Source organism: Eupeodes corollae, chromosome 2 (genome assembly GCF_945859685.1).
Source record: "Eupeodes corollae chromosome 2, idEupCoro1.1, whole genome shotgun sequence".
NCBI lineage: Eukaryota > Metazoa > Arthropoda > Insecta > Diptera > Syrphidae > Eupeodes > Eupeodes corollae.
The window spans coordinates 62,345,068-62,363,874 of record NC_079148.1 but is presented as its reverse complement, the minus strand read 5'-3'; the positions used below and the strand labels follow the sequence as shown (position 1 = coordinate 62,363,874).

At 40.6% G+C, this 18,807-nt stretch overlaps 1 protein-coding gene across 1 annotated transcript in view; it reads left to right on the top strand.

The window, feature by feature from the left end:
• LOC129948424 (low-density lipoprotein receptor-related protein 2) overlaps nt 1-17,571 on the top strand; it is a 384,397-nt gene extending 366,826 nt beyond the window's left edge. The window contains exons 8-15 of the mRNA XM_056059427.1: nt 6-5,657; nt 5,724-5,935; nt 6,005-6,411; nt 6,474-7,972; nt 8,034-8,346; nt 8,410-10,596; nt 10,672-10,916; nt 15,705-17,571. Coding sequence (XP_055915402.1) covers nt 6-5,657; nt 5,724-5,935; nt 6,005-6,411; nt 6,474-7,972; nt 8,034-8,346; nt 8,410-10,596; nt 10,672-10,916; nt 15,705-15,910 — 10,721 coding nt within the window. The 3' untranslated portion in view covers nt 15,911-17,571. The remainder of the gene's footprint in view (nt 1-5; nt 5,658-5,723; nt 5,936-6,004; nt 6,412-6,473; nt 7,973-8,033; nt 8,347-8,409; nt 10,597-10,671; nt 10,917-15,704) is intronic.
• The last annotated feature ends 1,236 nt before the right edge of the window (nt 17,572-18,807 follow it).

Here is an 18,807-nt window from a genome sequence, read left to right as displayed (position 1 = left end):
TTCAGAACCAACTTGTGGATCTAACGAGTTCCAATGCAAGTCTGGAAGATGCATTCCTCTTAACTTCCGCTGCGACCAGGAAAACGATTGTGGAGACAATTCTGACGAACTCGAGTGCGGAAATGTCACGTGTGGATCTGCGCAGTTTGCTTGTGCTAATGGTCGATGCATTCCCAACATGTGGAAGTGTGACAGTGAGAACGATTGCGGAGATGGCTCTGACGAAGGAGATTTTTGTGCCGAGAAGACCTGTGCATACTTCCAGTTCACGTGTCCCAGAACGGGACATTGTATCCCTCAGAGCTGGGTCTGTGATGGTGATGATGATTGCTTTGACAAACAGGACGAGAAAGATTGCCCACCGATCACTTGCCTGGCGAACCAATTCAAGTGTGCTGACCTGCGACAATGTGTCGAAGAATCCTACAAATGCGATGGTATTCCCGATTGTAATGATGGAAGTGACGAGTTAGGATGTCCGTCTACAGGCCCCAACCAGTGTAACATGGAAAAACACTTCCGCTGCAAGGGTTCTGGTTTTTGTATTCCAATCTCTTGGCATTGTGATGGTTCAAACGATTGCTCCGATCACTCCGACGAAGAAGACTGTGGACAAATTTCATGCGCTCCGAACTTCTTTAAGTGCAATAACTCCAACTGTGTTTTCAAGGCCTACATCTGTGATGGAAAGGATGACTGTGGTGATGGATCTGACGAAAGCTCTATGCATGCTTGTGTCGCACCACCATTCAAGTGTCCACACGGACAATGGCAATGTCCCGGTGTAACCGAGAGATGTGTGAATATAACTTCGGTGTGTGATGGCTCACCAGATTGTCCGAACGGTTCGGATGAGGGTGAAGGTTGTGACCTTGCCGAATGTCAGCATCAAACAGGACTTTGTACAAGTGGATGTCAAAAAACTCCGTTGGGAGCCATGTGTATATGTCCACCCGGATCAGAGCTTGGAACTGATGGTTACACTTGCGAAGATATTAACGAATGTGACCCACCAGGTTTGTGCTCACAGGCCTGTACAAACACAAAGGGTTCCTACTTCTGTTCCTGCACAGACGGATACATACTCGAACCGAATAAACATAATTGCAAGGCTGTGAACCATTCAGCAGCTTTCCTCATAATATCAAACCGTCATTCGATTTTAGTAGCAGATTTGAAAGAACAGGGTCTTGAAAGGGTGCCAATTATTGTAGAGAACGTAGTGGCAACTGCATCGAACATGCACACAGGAACAATCTTTTGGAGTGACATGAAGCTTAAGAAGATATCCCGATTAGACAGAGGAATGGAACCGCAAGAAATTATTACCACCGGTCTGGACTTAGTCGAAGGATTGGCCTATGATTGGGTCGGACAAAACCTCTACTGGCTCGACAGTAAGCTCAATACCATTGAGGTCTCTTCTGAGAATGGTTCAAATAGGTTAGTTTTGGTGCGAGAGAATATCACTCAACCTCGTGGAATGTGCTTAGACCCCAGTGAAGGTGCACGCTTTATCTTCTGGACAGATTGGGGTGAAAATCCTAGAATCGAAAGAATTGGAATGGACGGAACCATGCGTGAAACAATAATCAACACAAAGATATACTGGCCCAATGGATTGACTCTCGATATTGCCACCAAGAGGGTTTACTTTGCCGATTCAAAGTTGGACTTTATCGATTTCTGTTACTATAATGGAACTGGTCGTCAACAGGTGCTTGCTGGAAGCCATTATCTCCTGCATCCGCATTCGCTGTCGCTATTCGAAGACACCCTCTACTGGACCGATCGTCAGCTGAATAGGGTCTTATCGGCAAATAAGTTCCGTGGCAAAAATCAAACCGTTGTATCACACTTGATCAGCCAGCCACTCTCTATCCACGTCCACCATCCATCATTGCAACCAATGTACGAGAATCCTTGCATGAAAGCTAATTGCCAGCACTTGTGCTTGTTAAGTCCAAGTGCCAAGGAGGGTTACTCCTGCAAGTGTAAACCTGGATTTAAGCTTCTATCGCAAGGACGTTGTATCGAGGAAGAAAATCCGTTTATCATGGTTGTCAAGGGAACACAGATCGTTGATATACCACTGAACGGAGGTGACGCTAGAGCAGGATCGTTAGCGCCTGTAATTGGAATAGATAGTAGCACTGGTTTGGACTTCGATCGAAAGGGTGAGACGCTCTTCTGGGTTCAAGGTCGTGAGGATGATGATGAGAATTGCACCATCTATACAACACCTTACGGAGGAGGAAACAAAACTCAGTTCCTCGGCCAAGACACTGGAATCGTTGGTGCACCATACACCATTGCCTTCGATTGGCTGGGCAGAAATATTTACATGGGCAACAGAGTCGCTAGCAATATCGAAGCAGTGCGTGTAGATGGCAAGATCAAGTACAGGACAATTATTTTGGCCAATGACGGTAATAAGACATCCGTTTCCAAGCCGAAAGCCTTGACCATAGATCCCAGTGAAGGAAAACTCTTCTGGATTGACGAAGGTGGTTTTGGAGTTCCAGTGAAGATTGGAAGAGTAAATATGGCAGGAACAAATTCGATTGTTCTGAAGGAAGATATAGACCGCCCAGAAAGTATAGCCCTTGACATCGAGAAGAAGCAGATCTACTACAGCACTCAGTTCCCATCAGCCGTGTGCGCCATGGACTACACCGGAGAAAATCATAGAGTGATTTTATCTGAGGCAAATGCCATTGCACGACCAAAGAGCTTGGGTATTCTCGACTCCAGACTATACTACTTGGACCCTGTGTATGAGAAGATTGTCAGAGTAGACTTGCCAAGAGGAGATAACCCTAAAGTGATAATAGACAATGAACCGGACCTGAAGAACATGATGATCTACAAGAAACGATCAATGATGCAACACCCCTGTCAGACCAACAATGGCGGATGTGAACACTTGTGTATCCCCGATGAAGGATCGTCGAGGACATGTGCTTGTGGAATCGGCTACAGGAAGGAGAATGACATCAATTGTGTGGCTTATAAGACATTCGCAGTAGTGTCACAACTAGATATGACTCGTGGTTACAGTTTAACTGATAGTTCCGAAGCCATGGTTCCCATCAGTGGATCAGGACATCATATTCTTCACGTGGATGTGGTCTTCCGCGAACAATGGATCTACTGGGCTGAATACAATCGAGGCTATTGGAATGGTATATTCCGAATCCGACCAAACGGTACAGAAATTCAACACATCATCAAAGATGGCATAGGAAGCAATGGAATCAGGGGCATAACAATCGATTGGGTGGCCGGAAACATGTACTTTACTAATGTATTCCCCCACGAGAACTACGTTGAGGTGAGTTGGTTAGATGGATCAAATAGGAAAATCCTTGTCAAAACAACCAATGACGCCCCTCGAGAACTGGCTGTCAATCCAATCAAGAGACTGCTCTACTGGATTGACTACGGACAATATCCTAGAATTGGAAAAGCTTATCTGGACGGCTCGAACTGGACTCCAGTTGTAACATCAGGTATTTCAAATCCTCGGGATTTGACTGTAGATATGCTGACACATGACGTTTATTGGGTCGATTCCAAATTGGATACCATTCAGAAGATTTCCTACTCGGGTGGAAACAGACAGATCATTCGTCGAAACCTACCGAATCCAATGGGAATCGCCATTTATCTTGGTGATGTCTACTGGGTTGATCGTAACCTGATGACAGTGTTCAAGGCTTCAAAACTCCCTGGCAACAACTCAATGCCCGAAAGAGTTCGCACGAACTTACAAAAACTACGTGACATTGCTATTTACAACATCAACAACCAACCGCCAGATGAGAGCAATCCTTGTGCTCGTCTGGGCAATGGCGGATGCGATCAACTTTGTTTCAGTTTCCCACCGGATGCATCAAGCCCGTCTAGATTGAACTTTAAATGCGATTGTGCAACAGGAAAACTCAATGCCGATGGAAGAAAATGTGAAACAGTCAACGAGTATTTGGTGTTTGCAACTAGAACAGAAATCAGGGCTGTAAATCTGGACCCTAGATCGACGCAAGTGCCTTTCGCCCCAATGACCAATCTGACAAATGTTGTCGGTCTTGATTTCGATTATAAAGACAATAGACTTTTGTACACTCAAATCCGTCCATGGGCAAAGATTGCCCACACCAAGGCCAATAATCCAACTTTGGAAGATGTAACCGTAGTCCTGAATAAGGGTATTAACCCTGAAGGCATCGCTTATGATTGGACGCAAAACAAGATCTACTGGACTGATAGTTCAAATAATTCCATATACGCTATGAATCTCGATGGATCTGAACAAGTGATGATTGCTCGAGTGGAAAGGCCAAGAGCTATAGTGTTAGATCCCTGTAATGGAACTCTTTTCTTCACCGATTGGGGCCGTTTCGGAACCTCGGGAAAGATTTTCCGCACAACAATGGCTGGATCATTGAAGAGAGCCATAGTCGACAAGGAATTATCACAACCAAGTGGACTTGCCATCGATTACGACGATCGTAAACTGTACTGGACCGATGCTGTTCGTGAGAAGATCGAACGTGCCAATCTGGATGGAAGTGACCGGGAGCTTTTGGTAGCGGCAACAATTTATCCATTTGCAATCAGCGTCTTCAGGAACTACATCTACTGGACGGATCTTCAGCTTCGTGGAGTATATCGAGCTGAGAAGCACACAGGAGCGAACATGGTCGAAATTGTCAAACGTCTAGAAGATTCTCCCCGTGACATAAGGGTCTACAGTGCAGAACGTCAGAAGTGCCAAGTGAATCCATGCCAGATAAACAATGGTGGTTGCGCTCAGAGTTGCCACCCAGCGCCCAACGATAAGGCCGAATGTAAGTGTGATGATAACTCTAAGCTTGTTAATGAAGGCCGAATGTGTGCTCCAAGAAACAACACGTGTGAATCAAGCAAGTTCTATTGCCAAAACGGAAAATGCATATCGAGAATGTGGTCCTGCGATGGTGATGATGATTGTGGTGACAACTCTGATGAGGATCCCAACTACTGTGCTTTCCATTCGTGCTCTCCCAATGAATTCCGATGCAATAACGGCCGATGCATATTCAAGTCATGGAAGTGTGATCACGAAAACGACTGCAAAGACGGTTCCGATGAGGTTGGATGCACCTACCCACCGTGTGTGGACGGTGAATTCACCTGCACCAATGGCAGATGTATTCCCATGGCCCAAGTTTGTAATGGTGTCAATGATTGCAAGGACAACGCAACTTCAGACGAGACTCACGAACGCTGTCCCACAAACACGACATGTCCACCAAATCACCTTAAATGCGAGAAGACCAACATTTGCGTTGAACCCTATTGGCTGTGCGACGGTGACAACGATTGTGGTGATAACTCCGACGAGGATCCTCTACATTGTGGCCAGAGAACTTGTCCGCAGAATAGCTTCCGTTGTCCAAACCATCGGTGCATTCCAGCAACTTGGTACTGTGATGGCGATGACGATTGTGGTGATGGTGCTGATGAGCCTCCAGAGTATTGCAAATCCGAGGGAAGGACATGCTTTGGTGACTTATTTACATGTGATAACGGCAACTGCATCCCAAGGATCTACATTTGCGATGGTGACAACGATTGCTTGGATAACAGTGACGAAGATAGCAGACATCAATGCAGTAAGTTTTTCTTGAACTTTTGTTTAGGTCTCTCATAATTAACTCTTTTGTTTTATTTCCTTAAAGACGACCGGAAATGTGACGAAGAAACAGAATTCACCTGTGTTGAAAACAAAGCTTGGGGACGTGCTCAGTGTATTCCAAGGAAATGGATTTGCGATGGTGATCCAGATTGTGTAGATGGCGCTGATGAGAATACCGCCCTTCATAGTTGTTCAACACAGCAACCGTGCGCAGAGGAAATGTTCACTTGTGGCAATAACCGTTGCATCAACAAGGTCAGTATATTGTTTCTTCATTGAACTAACCGAAACCAATTTCCAAATCTAATTCATTATTTTTCTTAGGGTTGGGTTTGTGACCATGACAACGATTGTGGGGATGGAACAGACGAAGGCAAGTTCTGTAATTCCAAATACAAGACTTGTTCGGCCCAAGAATTCACTTGCCAGAACTTTAAGTGTATTCGCAATCAGTACAGGTGTGACGGTGAAGATGATTGTGGTGATCATTCGGATGAGGTTGATTGTAAGAAGGAGAATGTCACTTGTCCAGCTGGCCAGTTCACCTGTACGAATGGTCAATGCATTGATTATCATTTGGTTTGTAATAAAGTGGCTGATTGTTTGGATGAATCTGATGAACCCTCGCATTGCAATGTGGATGAGTGTGCCAAGGTGGAAATTCACCAGTGTGGTCACAAGTGTGTTGATACACTTACAAGCTACTATTGTGATTGTAATCAGGGTTACAAGTGAGTATAGAATGAATTTTCCACGAAGTTCTCGGGACTAACTATCTTTCCTATGATTTTAGACTTCTTGCTGATGGAAAAGCTTGTGCTGATATTGACGAATGTCTGGAGCTTCCTGGGGCTTGTTCGCAACATTGCTCCAATACACCCGGAAGTTACTATTGTAAGTGTAACGAACGATACTATGAACGTCAACTTGATGAACACACTTGCAAGCGAAAGGATAACGAAACTGCCTGGCTTATATTTACCAACAAGTACTATGTGCGAAATATGTCACTTGATGGCAAACAATACAATCTCATGCATCAGGACCTCATGAATGTTGTTGCGTTGGACTTTGACTTCCAAGAAGATTACATGTACTTCTGCGATGTAACTGCCAAGACGATCTTCCGATCGAAATACATAAGCGACGAAGAGAAACCTACCCGCGAAGCTGTAGTGCGTCACGACTCACATGGTCTCGAAGGTATTGCTGTGGATTGGGTGGGCAGAAAGCTCTATTGGCTGGATAGACACTCGAAGAATCTGGATGTGGCTGAACTGGATGGAACTAAGCGGAAAACGTTGCGCAGTGGTGTCATTGACCCAAGAGCGATTGTCGTTCATCCTGGAATTGGTTATCTTTACTACACGTCCTGGCATCTCCAGGCTTACATTGCCAAAATGGGTATGGATGGTTCGAACCTAACGCGAATTCTGACTTGGGAAGATGGCATCGCTTGGCCAAATGCTCTAGCTATTGACTACTTTACCGACCGCATTTACTGGGCAGATGCTCATTTAGACTATATTGCTTATGCGGATTTGGAAGGACGACACAGACATATTGTACTGTCTGGACCTAAGGTTCCACATGTATTTGCGATATCCCTGTTTGATGATTATCTGTATTGGACCGATTGGAATCTGAAGGCAATTATGAGGGCAAACAAATTTACCGGAAAGGAATTGACCACATTACGTAACACAACCCACCGGCCTTATGATGTGCATATCAATCATAGACTGAGACAAGTTCCATACACAAACCCATGTGGAAAGACAAACGGAGGATGCTCACATCTTTGCCTGATTTCACCACCAGCTGAATCGACTTACCTTAACATCGAAGGATATATTGAGGAAGGAGCTCCGAGCTATAAGTGTGCCTGTCCCAATCAGTTCTATCTAGCCAGGGACAGCAAGACTTGTATTGCCAACTGTACTACTGGACAGCATCGTTGCGAAGGAAATGACGAAAAGTGTATCCCATGGTTCTGGAAGTGTGACGGCGAGAAAGATTGCAAAGACGGATCGGATGAACCAGCTACTTGTCCTGCCCGGCACTGTCGCGCAGGAACGTTCCAGTGCAAGAACACGAACTGCACTCCTTCGGCAACAATATGCGATGGAACTGACGATTGCGGAGATGGCAGTGATGAGCAAAATTGTGATCTTCCATGTCCTGACTCAGACTTCAAATGCAAATCCAGTGGACGTTGTATTCTGGACAGTTGGAGGTGCGATGGAGATGCTGATTGTAAGGATGGAAGTGATGAGGACCCTGCTGTGTGTCGTAAGTAAAAAAAAAAAACATTTTTAATTATTTCTTTAAAACTTGATTTATGTTTCTATAGATAAACGGACATGTGACCCAGATACAGAATTCAGTTGCAAGAATGGCCGTTGCATTCCAAAACTATGGATGTGTGACTTCGACAATGATTGTGGTGATGATTCTGACGAGCCTGCATACATGTGTCGTCAGAGAAACTGTACTACCGGATGGCAGAGGTGTCCCGGACAATCCAACTATAGGTGCATACCCAAGTGGCTATTCTGTGATGGTAAGGATGATTGTCGCGATAATAGTGATGAGCTGCCAGAGAACTGTCCCAAATGTTCCACTGAAACTGACTTTAAGTGTGCTAACAACCGCTGTATTCCAAAGTAAGTCAAAATAAATAGGATCCCTTAAATACAGAACCCTACATTTTTTGAATTTTCTTACAGACAATGGATGTGTGACTTTGCTGATGATTGTGGGGATGGAAGTGACGAAGTTGATACCCTTTGCAAGGGCAACTACAGAGAGTGTTCGGAATCTGAGTTCCATTGCGGTAATGGCAAGTGTATATCTTCTCGCTGGCGATGCGACCACGAGGACGATTGTGGAGACAACACTGACGAGATGAACTGTGAGGGTTACCAGTGCAAGAACGGAACCTTCCAATGTACATCGGGTCATTGTATTGCCTCATACTTCCGGTGTGATGGTGATCGCGATTGTAGGGATATGTCTGATGAGATCAACTGCCCGCCACGTTTCCCAGGTGGAAGATACTGTCCAGAATCACGCTTCCAATGTGCAAATAATTTGTGTGTGTCACCATCAGATTTGTGTGATGGAACTGATGATTGTGGTGATGGCACTGACGAAGATCCAAAGGTCTGTTCGAACTTTAACTGTGATACTTTGAGGCGCTTCCAGTGTGCTAACCATCGGTGCGTAGCCAGATACCAGATCTGTGACGGTGTCGATAACTGTGGTGATGGATCGGATGAAAACAATATGACTCTATGTGCGACCAAACAGAGGCCATGTGATCTGTACACACAATACCAATGTGCTAATAAGAACTGTGTCGAAAGGGCGCAAGTGTGTGATTATTCCGATGATTGTGGAGATGCTTCTGACGAACTGGGATGCCATGAAAGTAGTTCTTGCTCAGAACTGACCCGAGGAGGCTGCGAGCATCATTGCCACAACTTGACAGATGGTGGATACATTTGTGCTTGCTATCCGGGTTACATCATATCGAAGGACCAAAAGAAGAGATGTGATGATATTGATGAGTGCGCCACAAGAACTCACAGCTGCAGTCATCAGTGCCACAATTTAAATGGAACATACTCATGCTCATGCAGGGAAGGATTTAGGCTTGTCGATGGCATGTCTGGAGTTTGCAAAGCTGAAAAGGAAGATGTTGTTTTGATATTTGCGAATGGACCGGAAATTCGCGGTCTCGATCTCCAGAAACACGAAGAATTCGATGTAGTTGCAGCTGAGAAACGCATTGAGGCTCTGGATTATAATGCCGAAGCGCAGATTGTATTCTGGGCTGATAGTTACGACAAAACAATCAAGCGGTCGTACATGATCAATGCCCTAGATGGACAAGCAAAGATTGGATTCGCTCAGGACTTGAATATGAAGGGCGGCTCGAAGCCAACAGCTGTTGCAGTGGACTGGCTGGCTGATAACCTGTACTGGACCGAAGTGGATAGGACTGGTTCCAAACCAAGAGGTCGCGTTATGGTTGCTAAGACCGATGGGCGTTATCGCAGAGCTGTAGTAAGTGCTGGATTAGAAGTACCCACAGCGGTAGCTGTTGATCCTCAGTTGGGTAGAATGTTCTGGGCCGATGCTGGTTCAGCACCAAAGATCGAGGTCTCATGGATGGATGGGTCTAAACGAAGACCGCTTATTACCGAAGCCATTCGACATCCAGCTGGTCTAACAATCGATTACTCGCAAGATCATGTCATCTACTGGGTTGACTCTAAACTTAACACCATCGAATCTAGTCGACCAGATGGTTCTCTGCGAAAGACCATTGTCAAGGGTGAACAATTGCGTCATCCGGTATCGTTGGACGTCTTTGAATCGAGCATGTACTGGGTAACACGGGACAGTGGAGAGTTGATGCAGCAAGACAAGTTTGGTCGTGGAGTACAAGTAATCGTTCAAAGAAACTTGGTCAACCCCTCTGGTCTGAAGGTATACCATGAGAAACGGTATAACACTTCCTTGCGAAATCCATGCTTTGAAAGCAGCTGTTCCCACTTGTGTCTCCTTGTGCCCGGAGGTCGCCGTTGTGCTTGTCCTGATAATTCCGGACCGCTTCCATCTCACCGATCAACAGCAGAGGTAGTTTGCGATGCTCCAGCTGAACGACCACGTGCCTCTCCAAGGGCCTGTCCGTGCCAGAACGGAGGTCTTTGTAGTGAAAACGCACGCGAAGAACTGGTTTGTGAATGCTTATCAGATTTCATTGGCGAACACTGCGAACGTCCGGTCGGAGGACCATTTGGACCAGGTGGTGGAAATGTTGCTGCTGTTGTGATACCAATTATGGTCATATTGCTGGTGATGTTAGCTGCCGGTGGTGTTTGGTATGTCATAAGGAAAAAACCATTGTAAGTACACAAAATATAAATATGAAGAAATAAATTCAAGTAGATATTAAATGAAATTATTAAATTTATTTACAGTGGAAAATTGGCCAGATTACCAACACTTTCATCATCACAAAGTGTTACATTCCGTCATGGAACAAACGTTGAATTCAACGCACCTGGATTCCAAAATATGCCACCGCCAAGTGAAGTCCCTCCAATGGATAGTTATAATTTGCAAACAGTTAACAGTAGTAATAAGGCGCGTGATTTCTCGAATCCGATGTATGATGCTGTACAATCGGGAACAACATCAGATCCAAGTATTGGAAATGGATCAGGTGAGACTAAACATTATTAGTGAAAAAATCCCTAATCTGAGAATTGTTCTCATGTATTTAAAATACTATAAAATTGTATTGGGCAGGTTTAGACAATATCGACTTCTTTTGCAGTAAACAGCATTATTTGAACGTAGATTTTGACCAAGGCAACCAGTTACTTTTCCCAGTTTCATAAATTTCAAGCTTATAACTATATTAGACTATTTTTTACCTTGAGAGTATCAACAATATAATTATCTAAAAAAAACTTCTTTAAAAGGTTAGGTTAGGTTAGGTTAGGTTGAGGGGCTGACAGTTGATGTCTTTACCGTCACACTTAGATCAATACAGATCCATTGTGATACCCGTGAGTATTGCTACTCAAGCTAATAAGAAAAACCCATGTGTTAGTCAAGCCATTTAGAGGCTTTGACGAAGTTCAGAATGTAAGCACCTGGCGTACTAGAGAGTTCTTCTAAATCCTCTAAGAAATAGTTGCCAAGCAGTTTCTTCCTTTGATGGGAGAATGCGTGACAGTGACACAGAAAGTGCGGAGTGCCTTTATGCACCTCCTCGTCACCGCATCCTCTGCATAGATCATCTGAACTGATTCTCATCTTTTTCATCATGATAACCTAAGAGATTATGTCCGGTGATTATGCTTACAAGAGATCGAAGTGATCCCTTGTGTAGCTGCATAATTCTTTCCGTTCTTTGTTTGTTAAAACAGGGCCAGATCTTTCTTGTAGTGCCCCAGTTGTCAAGAAGGTTCCACCTTTCATCGGCCTTAATAGTTATTCTTTTTGAGATTTCCTGTTTTAAATAACAGGTAGGGGTGTTAACTTGCTGAGCTTGGCTTACGACAAGCATTGACCCTAATCTTGCTAATTCATCGGCTTTCTCGTTGCCTAGTATATCGCTGTGGCCTGAGACCCACCAGAGTCTAATGTTGTGCTGTGCGCCCAGAACCTTAAGCTCTTCGCGGAAGCATGAAATAAGCTTTGGCTCACTTAAAATGGTTAAAAACTGTGTTTCGTGTTGTAAAAAAAAAGGTTACAAACTTTGCTTTGTGTTGTATAAAAAAGGCTTATCGCTTTTCTAATACAACAAGGCACTCTTGACCCTTAACATAAAACCTTAAATAAAATTGTGTACTTGTAAACTTTTTAACAAAGTTGCCTTAATTGGAAGGACATTTTTTCGTACCTGACCAATCAGACACCAGAAACTTGCCACCTTCAAATCTAGACAACATAACTGACTCAATTCTTCAAATGTAAATTTTTACCAAAGCAAATAGTTAGGTAAGTAGGTAGAAATAGCGATCTCAAGGCAACCTAGCCTGAGATCCAATTAGCGCTGTAGTGCGCCGTTTTGATACCAAAAACTCGTTTGACCTTTGATTGAAAAGGATAGATTGATAGAGAAGCTTCATAGCGATTATGTTAGAGCCATTTTGTCGCATTGAGAAAAAAGATTAGGTCTCTAATCTTTGTCTCAGACAGCTCATCAAGTTCTTGAAAGAATACTTTTCCAAAGTATTACATTCTAGTGTTTGCCAAAGCAGGACATTTGCAGAGGAAATGGATTATCGTTTCACTTTCTCTTTGGTCACTACAGCTACGGCAAAAGGTGTTGTAAGAGATACCCAACTTCTCTGCATGAACTCCTATAGGCCAATGTCCGGTACAAACCGCAACAATCCTGGCTATGTCTTGCCTTGGCCTGCATAGAAGATCGTTTGTACGGGTTTTGTTATAGGTGGTCCATATCTTCCTAGATATAATGCAGTAGGGTAAATTGCTTCACTTTCGGTTTGATTCAGTTGGGTAGATAGAAAAGATTTTACCCTTCATAGCACCAAGAGGAATATGAAGGGCCGATCCTTGCCTGGCTAGCTCGTCAGCCCGTTCATTTCCCACGATACCACTATGGCCCGGAACCCAGATCAGGGTGATACCGAGGTTAATATTCAGGCTCGCAAGCTCATCGCGACATTGCTGGACCAATTTAGATGAGGATTTGACCGAGTTAATGGCTTTGACAGCTGCCTGACTGTCTGTGAAGATAGCCGCATTTCGGTTTTGGTTTGGGTTTTGTTTAAGTATCTTACATGCCTCCCTTATTGCCAGCAGTTCAGCCTGAAAAACGCTAGCAAAGTCAGGAAGCCTAAAGGATTTGGTTACATTTAGGGACTCAGAAAAGATCCCAGAACCAACTCCGCACTCCATCTTTGAGCCGTCAATAAAGATGGTTGTGTCGAAACCTATCGACACGATGTCATCCTCCCAATCTTCTCTGGATGGGAAAATAACCTTAAAACCCTTACTAAGGTTCAAAGTAGGAGTGCAGTAGTCAGTGTCTACTGTCTACCGAAATAATATCTGAGGGAATCAATTTCGTAGTGTTGCTGTGACCATAAGGTTTTGACAGCTGTTTGATTCCTTTAGCCTAATAGCGCTGCAGGAAACTATGTAATTAATAAAAAGGTCGATTGGTAGAAGATCCAAAATAACGTTTAAGGCGTCCGTTGGGCAAGTTCGCATAGCCCCTGTGGTGCCCACGCACGCTGTTCTCTGAATCTTCTTTAGCTTAAGATTTTACGTACTACGACTGTGTACGTCCATAAAATCATCTTCGACTAAAGTCCCCACTTTTTGCTGAAAGTTTTGCTGCAGGCGTAGAAGGCAACACAGGCCATCTTAACCCGTACTTCAATATTTAGTTTCCAGTTTAGTTTAGGGTCGAGTATAACTCTCAAATATTTTGCACTGGAAGATAATGATAGCATTTGACCGCTGAGTCGAGGTAGCGTGAAGGGCGGTACTTTAGTTTTGGTGGTAAGGAGCAACAGTTCAGTTTTACTTTGGTTAACTCCTAGTCCACAACTAGTGGCCCAGTTGCTAACTTTCTTCAAAGCTGACTCCGTGATTTCACTAATCACAGAGGTGTACTTTCCTGACACCAATAGCACCAAATCATCCGCATAGGCTACCGCCTTCACTCCACATCTCTCTAATTTAACGACAATTGTATCCATGACCAGAAGCCATAGAGAGGCGAAAGAACACCACCCTGGGGTGTTCCCCTACTCACGTGTTTTGTTGCAATTGTATTGGCTAGAGAGGCTCGAATCTTCCTACCACTGAGCATGGAAATAATCCATTCTCGAATGAAGTCTTCTACACCGAACTTAACGAGCGATTCTTCTATGTATTCTGTAAGGACGTTGTTAAAAGCACCTTCTCTGTCTAGAAAGGTGGCAAGAGTAAATTCTTTATAATGGATTGTTTGTTCTACAGTACACACTACCTCATGGAGGGCAGTCTCCGTAGATTTGCCCTTAAGATAAGTATGCTGAGAGCTTTCGAGAGGTCGTCCAACTAGGATTTCTCTAATATGGTAATCAAGAATGCGCTCCAAGGTTTTAAGCACAAAAGATGTTAAGCTTATTGATCTGAAATCCTTCGCGGTTTCGTGACCTCGCCTACCCACTTTCGGGATAAAAACTACTTTGACCTGACTCCACGACATGGGCACATGTTTGAGATGGAGACATCCTTTGAAAATTTGTTCCGGCCATGGAGCTGCCACATCATGCAACTTTTGAAGCATAACTGGCAGTATGCCATCCATGCCTGGGGATTTATATGGAGAAATAGTATTGATGGTCCACAAAATATTTTCTCTGGTTATAACGGAATTGACTTACTCCATATGACCAACGTTTAGCTCTGTGGTTTCAAGCGATTCGGGGTTATCACTCTCGCAACCCGGAAAGTGTGTTTTCATCAGTAGCTCAAGAGATTCAGCTGGAGAGGATGTCTAGGTTCCATCAGGCTTTTTTAGAAATGAAGGATTACAATGTTCCTTCGATAAAACTTTGCTGAGCCTTGCGGAGTCCTTTATGTCTTCGATTGATTGACAGTATTCTCTCCAGCCTTGTCTTTTGGCTGATGACAGGGCTTGCTTGTAAATTTTAAGAGAGTCTTTATACGGTTGGTAAAACTTATGTTTGTGGCAGATATTAAAAATTGTCCTCGTCATTTTCCTAAGACTCGACAGTTCTTCATTCCACCACGAAGGAAGGGTTTTGCGGCTATATTTAACTGGGCAAGAGACTCTAAAAGCTTTACTTATAAAAGTTTCAAAGGTTTTCACCTTTGATTCAAGGTCTCCTATCGATTCAGTAAGATTCGGTAAGTTGCTTAATTTGGAATTCGCAATTTGACTGAATTTCGTCCAGTCAGTTCTTTTGGGATTTCTGTAAGGCGGAGGGTTTTTCGACTCGAAATTAATTTGAAAAAGAATCCACTTGTGATTCGAAAACGAATTCAAAGGGGAAACTCTCCAATTCTCCACTTAAAAATTACGGTTGTTTACTAAAGTAACATCAAGCACATCCTCCCATCCATCATAATTTTCCGAGCTCGGAAAGACGAAAGTGGGAGTATTGCCTCTGTTACAAATGGTCATATTATTTTCAATAATAAAATCAAAAAGTGACTCACCTCGTTCATTGATCACAGAACTTCCCCAAAGGGTATGCCGAGCATTTGCTTCGCCTCCGCTCAGAAGGTTTGCGTTTTTGATGTTAGCTTCGGTTATGATTTTGCACTTACTTTCAAGTCCCTTATGACGTCTGAACCTGTCTAATACTAGACACTTGACACACCTTCAAGTCACTTTTGTTGTCTGAAACTGCCAAGAAATGCCAAGGCATAACATGAGTTCCACATCACCCTAAATCATTTAAATGTCTTGATCTTCAATATCCATTTTTAACATTTTTTAAATTTTTTTTAGGAATTTATGAAGTTCCCCATGATATCAATTCAAAATTGAAACCAGTCGGACCATTCACCGAGCCAGTATCAGCAATTTTAGCGCCCAGCAGTATAACGCACAAGTCATCACCGCAACTGCAATTGCGTACCAGAGAACTGGATCCATCTGCCGATACAGGAAAAGATACGCAATACCTTGTTGAAGAGGATAAGTCTGAATGCTGATATTAAATTAAACATTTGCAATATTGCCTCCCCCCTCCTCCTTGACATCACATACACAGACATTAAATACATTTTTTTAAATCACCTTTTGCTATAAACTTTAAGAAGACCACACAAATAAATTTGTCCTGTCCAATTTAAAATACCTAAAACCAACAAGAAAAAAAAAAACAAACAAAAAGAACAAAAATCGCATACCTAGGTACTTCCGGCTGCCATTTTGTATTTAAAAAAAAAAAAACAAAAACAAAAAAATAAAATATTTTTATGACAATATTGATACATATGATTGAAAACAAAAAAAAGCTAAAAATGTTATCACTAAAAAACATTGTAATATTTTACACACAAAAATGAGTATTTTTATAAACATTCCAAAAGACAACATACATTCCTCCCCGCCACTGAAGCCACTGCTGCTGCTGGAACTTGCAATGACCTCAAAAACATGTTTCGTCCGTTAAGCGTTTTTGTTTTGTTTTTTTTTTTTTTTTATTTTAATAATAATTATTATTTTAAATTTATTTTATTAAAAGTGTAAAGTTTTAATAAAATAATATATATATATATTAAATATGTGTAATATTCAAATCAAAGCAATATTTTTTAAGATATTATTTATATTTAAAAAAATCAATTAAGTTTAAATTTTGTATTATAAAAAAAAGAAAACGTTAAGAAAATTTGCTAAAAAGCTAAGCTTTTAAGTTAACTTTAATTTTTTTTTTAAATACTATACAAATAAAACAAAAAAACTGCAATTTGTTATACATTGTTAAGCGTATATTATAAATTTTTCATTATTATATAAATTTATTGTTGAACAAGATCAAAACCGTTATAATTTTTCTTTTCTTGAAATTTCATAGTTTCTTTACTACCTACATACATATATATATACATTGTTTCTTTTTTGATTAATTTAATTAAATGTTCTATACTGTGGTTAAAATTAGTAAACAAAAAAAAAACAAGATGCGATTAGGAATAAAATTAGAGAAAAATATACATAATTATAGAGTATTGAAAAACAAGAAACAAAAACAATTTAACACACATAGGAAGATATAAAACAAAAGAAAAAGAACAAAGAGAATATATTTATATTTTAGAGAAAAATATGTAAAAAGTTAGAAAAAAATTATTGAAATAAAGAAGAAAATTTTATATATATTTTTATAAAACGATATCGATTAATGAAAAATAAAATGAAAACAGTATAACTATAAAACGAAACTAAGAATAAAATGCGCCATTTTGAAAAGAGAAAAATTAACAACCTAAGTACTATTATAACAAAAAAAAAAAAAAAAAAACACAAAGCGAATAAATAAAATATTTTATGTATAAATTGTAAAAATAAAGAAAATATCTAACGAAGGAAAATATATCAGTTTAAATGGGAAAAATATAATAATCATAATTCAACTGTAGTTAATATTTAGTTTTAATAAAAAACAACAAAAAAAAAACAAAAAGGAAAAATACCTACCAACTTTATTTTTCTGCTCTTTAACTTTATTTTTTTCTTTAATTATTGTTTATTAATCAATTATAGTCTTAAATGAGTATACTATATAATATTATATTATGCAGCTTTTAAAGTGTATTTATGTTAGTTTTGTTTTCTTGAAATTAAGAAAATAAAATATTTGTGAGTATTTTTTGTTTTATTTTTATTTTTTCTTTGTACATTTTTTTGTTTGTAATAATTTAATTTGTATTCTATTGGATTAATAGCATCACGTTTAAGTTTTATACAAGATTGCATATAAAACAAATAAATGAAAACGAACAAAAAATATATGGTTGTTAGGAAGTTATACATTAAAAAAAAAAAAAATTTATTTAAAAACTGCATTTGTATTTTTTGTAATGTTTCGCTATGACAACAAAGAATAATTAACAAAATCAACAATTAATCAGCCTTATTCTGAGATTCGAATGAGTAGCTTCATTCGAATGAAGTTCATGTATTTTCACATTCGAACGAAAGGTATTCATTGTAGAATGTGTTCACAAAATGAACTTAAATGAATATTATTTTCGAAATCAGCTTCATTTCGATTGTATGTAGTATGACCAACCTGATTCTTTTGCAGACTATTTAATTTTTGTTAAATCTGTTCTGAAAATTAATCCTACATATTCCAAAAGCATAAAGTGAAATAATGTTTTGCTGAAAGCTGGAATGAGTTAATCATTTTGAAATGCAGTACCGAAAACATGAGTTTATTTTTTTTGGAACCGTAATACAAGTTTATTGACATGAAAAATAATAAAATTAACTATAAAACATTTGTCTAGTGAAATACTAGCGTGTGATTTGACTATTCGCGTCATTTTTATTGAATTTTAATATTTAATCAAAGATTTTTACTTATTCATCTGGAATCATCAAAATGACGTTTGCGTATTAATAGTTCCACTATTTATTTCTCTCACATCTGGTCATACTTGTGAATTTTTAAAAAACAAAAGAAAACCAATTTGAATTTGTTTGTTTCAACAAAAGTAATATTTTAGCAGCAAAATGGCAATTTTTTTATTTATGAGCAGTGAAAATGGTGAGAAACAGATTAACGGAAGAAGGATAAGGGAAGCATCAGATCTATTCGAGTTTGAAAGTTCAAAGTAAGTACAGATGTGTAAATAGTTCCTTTTCAGATCACGTACTTATATGTATATGAATTTTTGTTTTTGTTTCCTTGAAGATTTATTAGGAATTTTCGATTACCTAAATAAAAGTGCTTTCAAGTACGTGTTAGACGAGCTTACTCCTGAATTTCGAAGAGGGGCATCATTGTCTATTCCTTCCATCACAATGCTTTCGACCGCCCTGCGTTTTTTGGTAAAAGGTGGCTACCAATTTGCAGTAGGAAAGGATTTAAGTATAA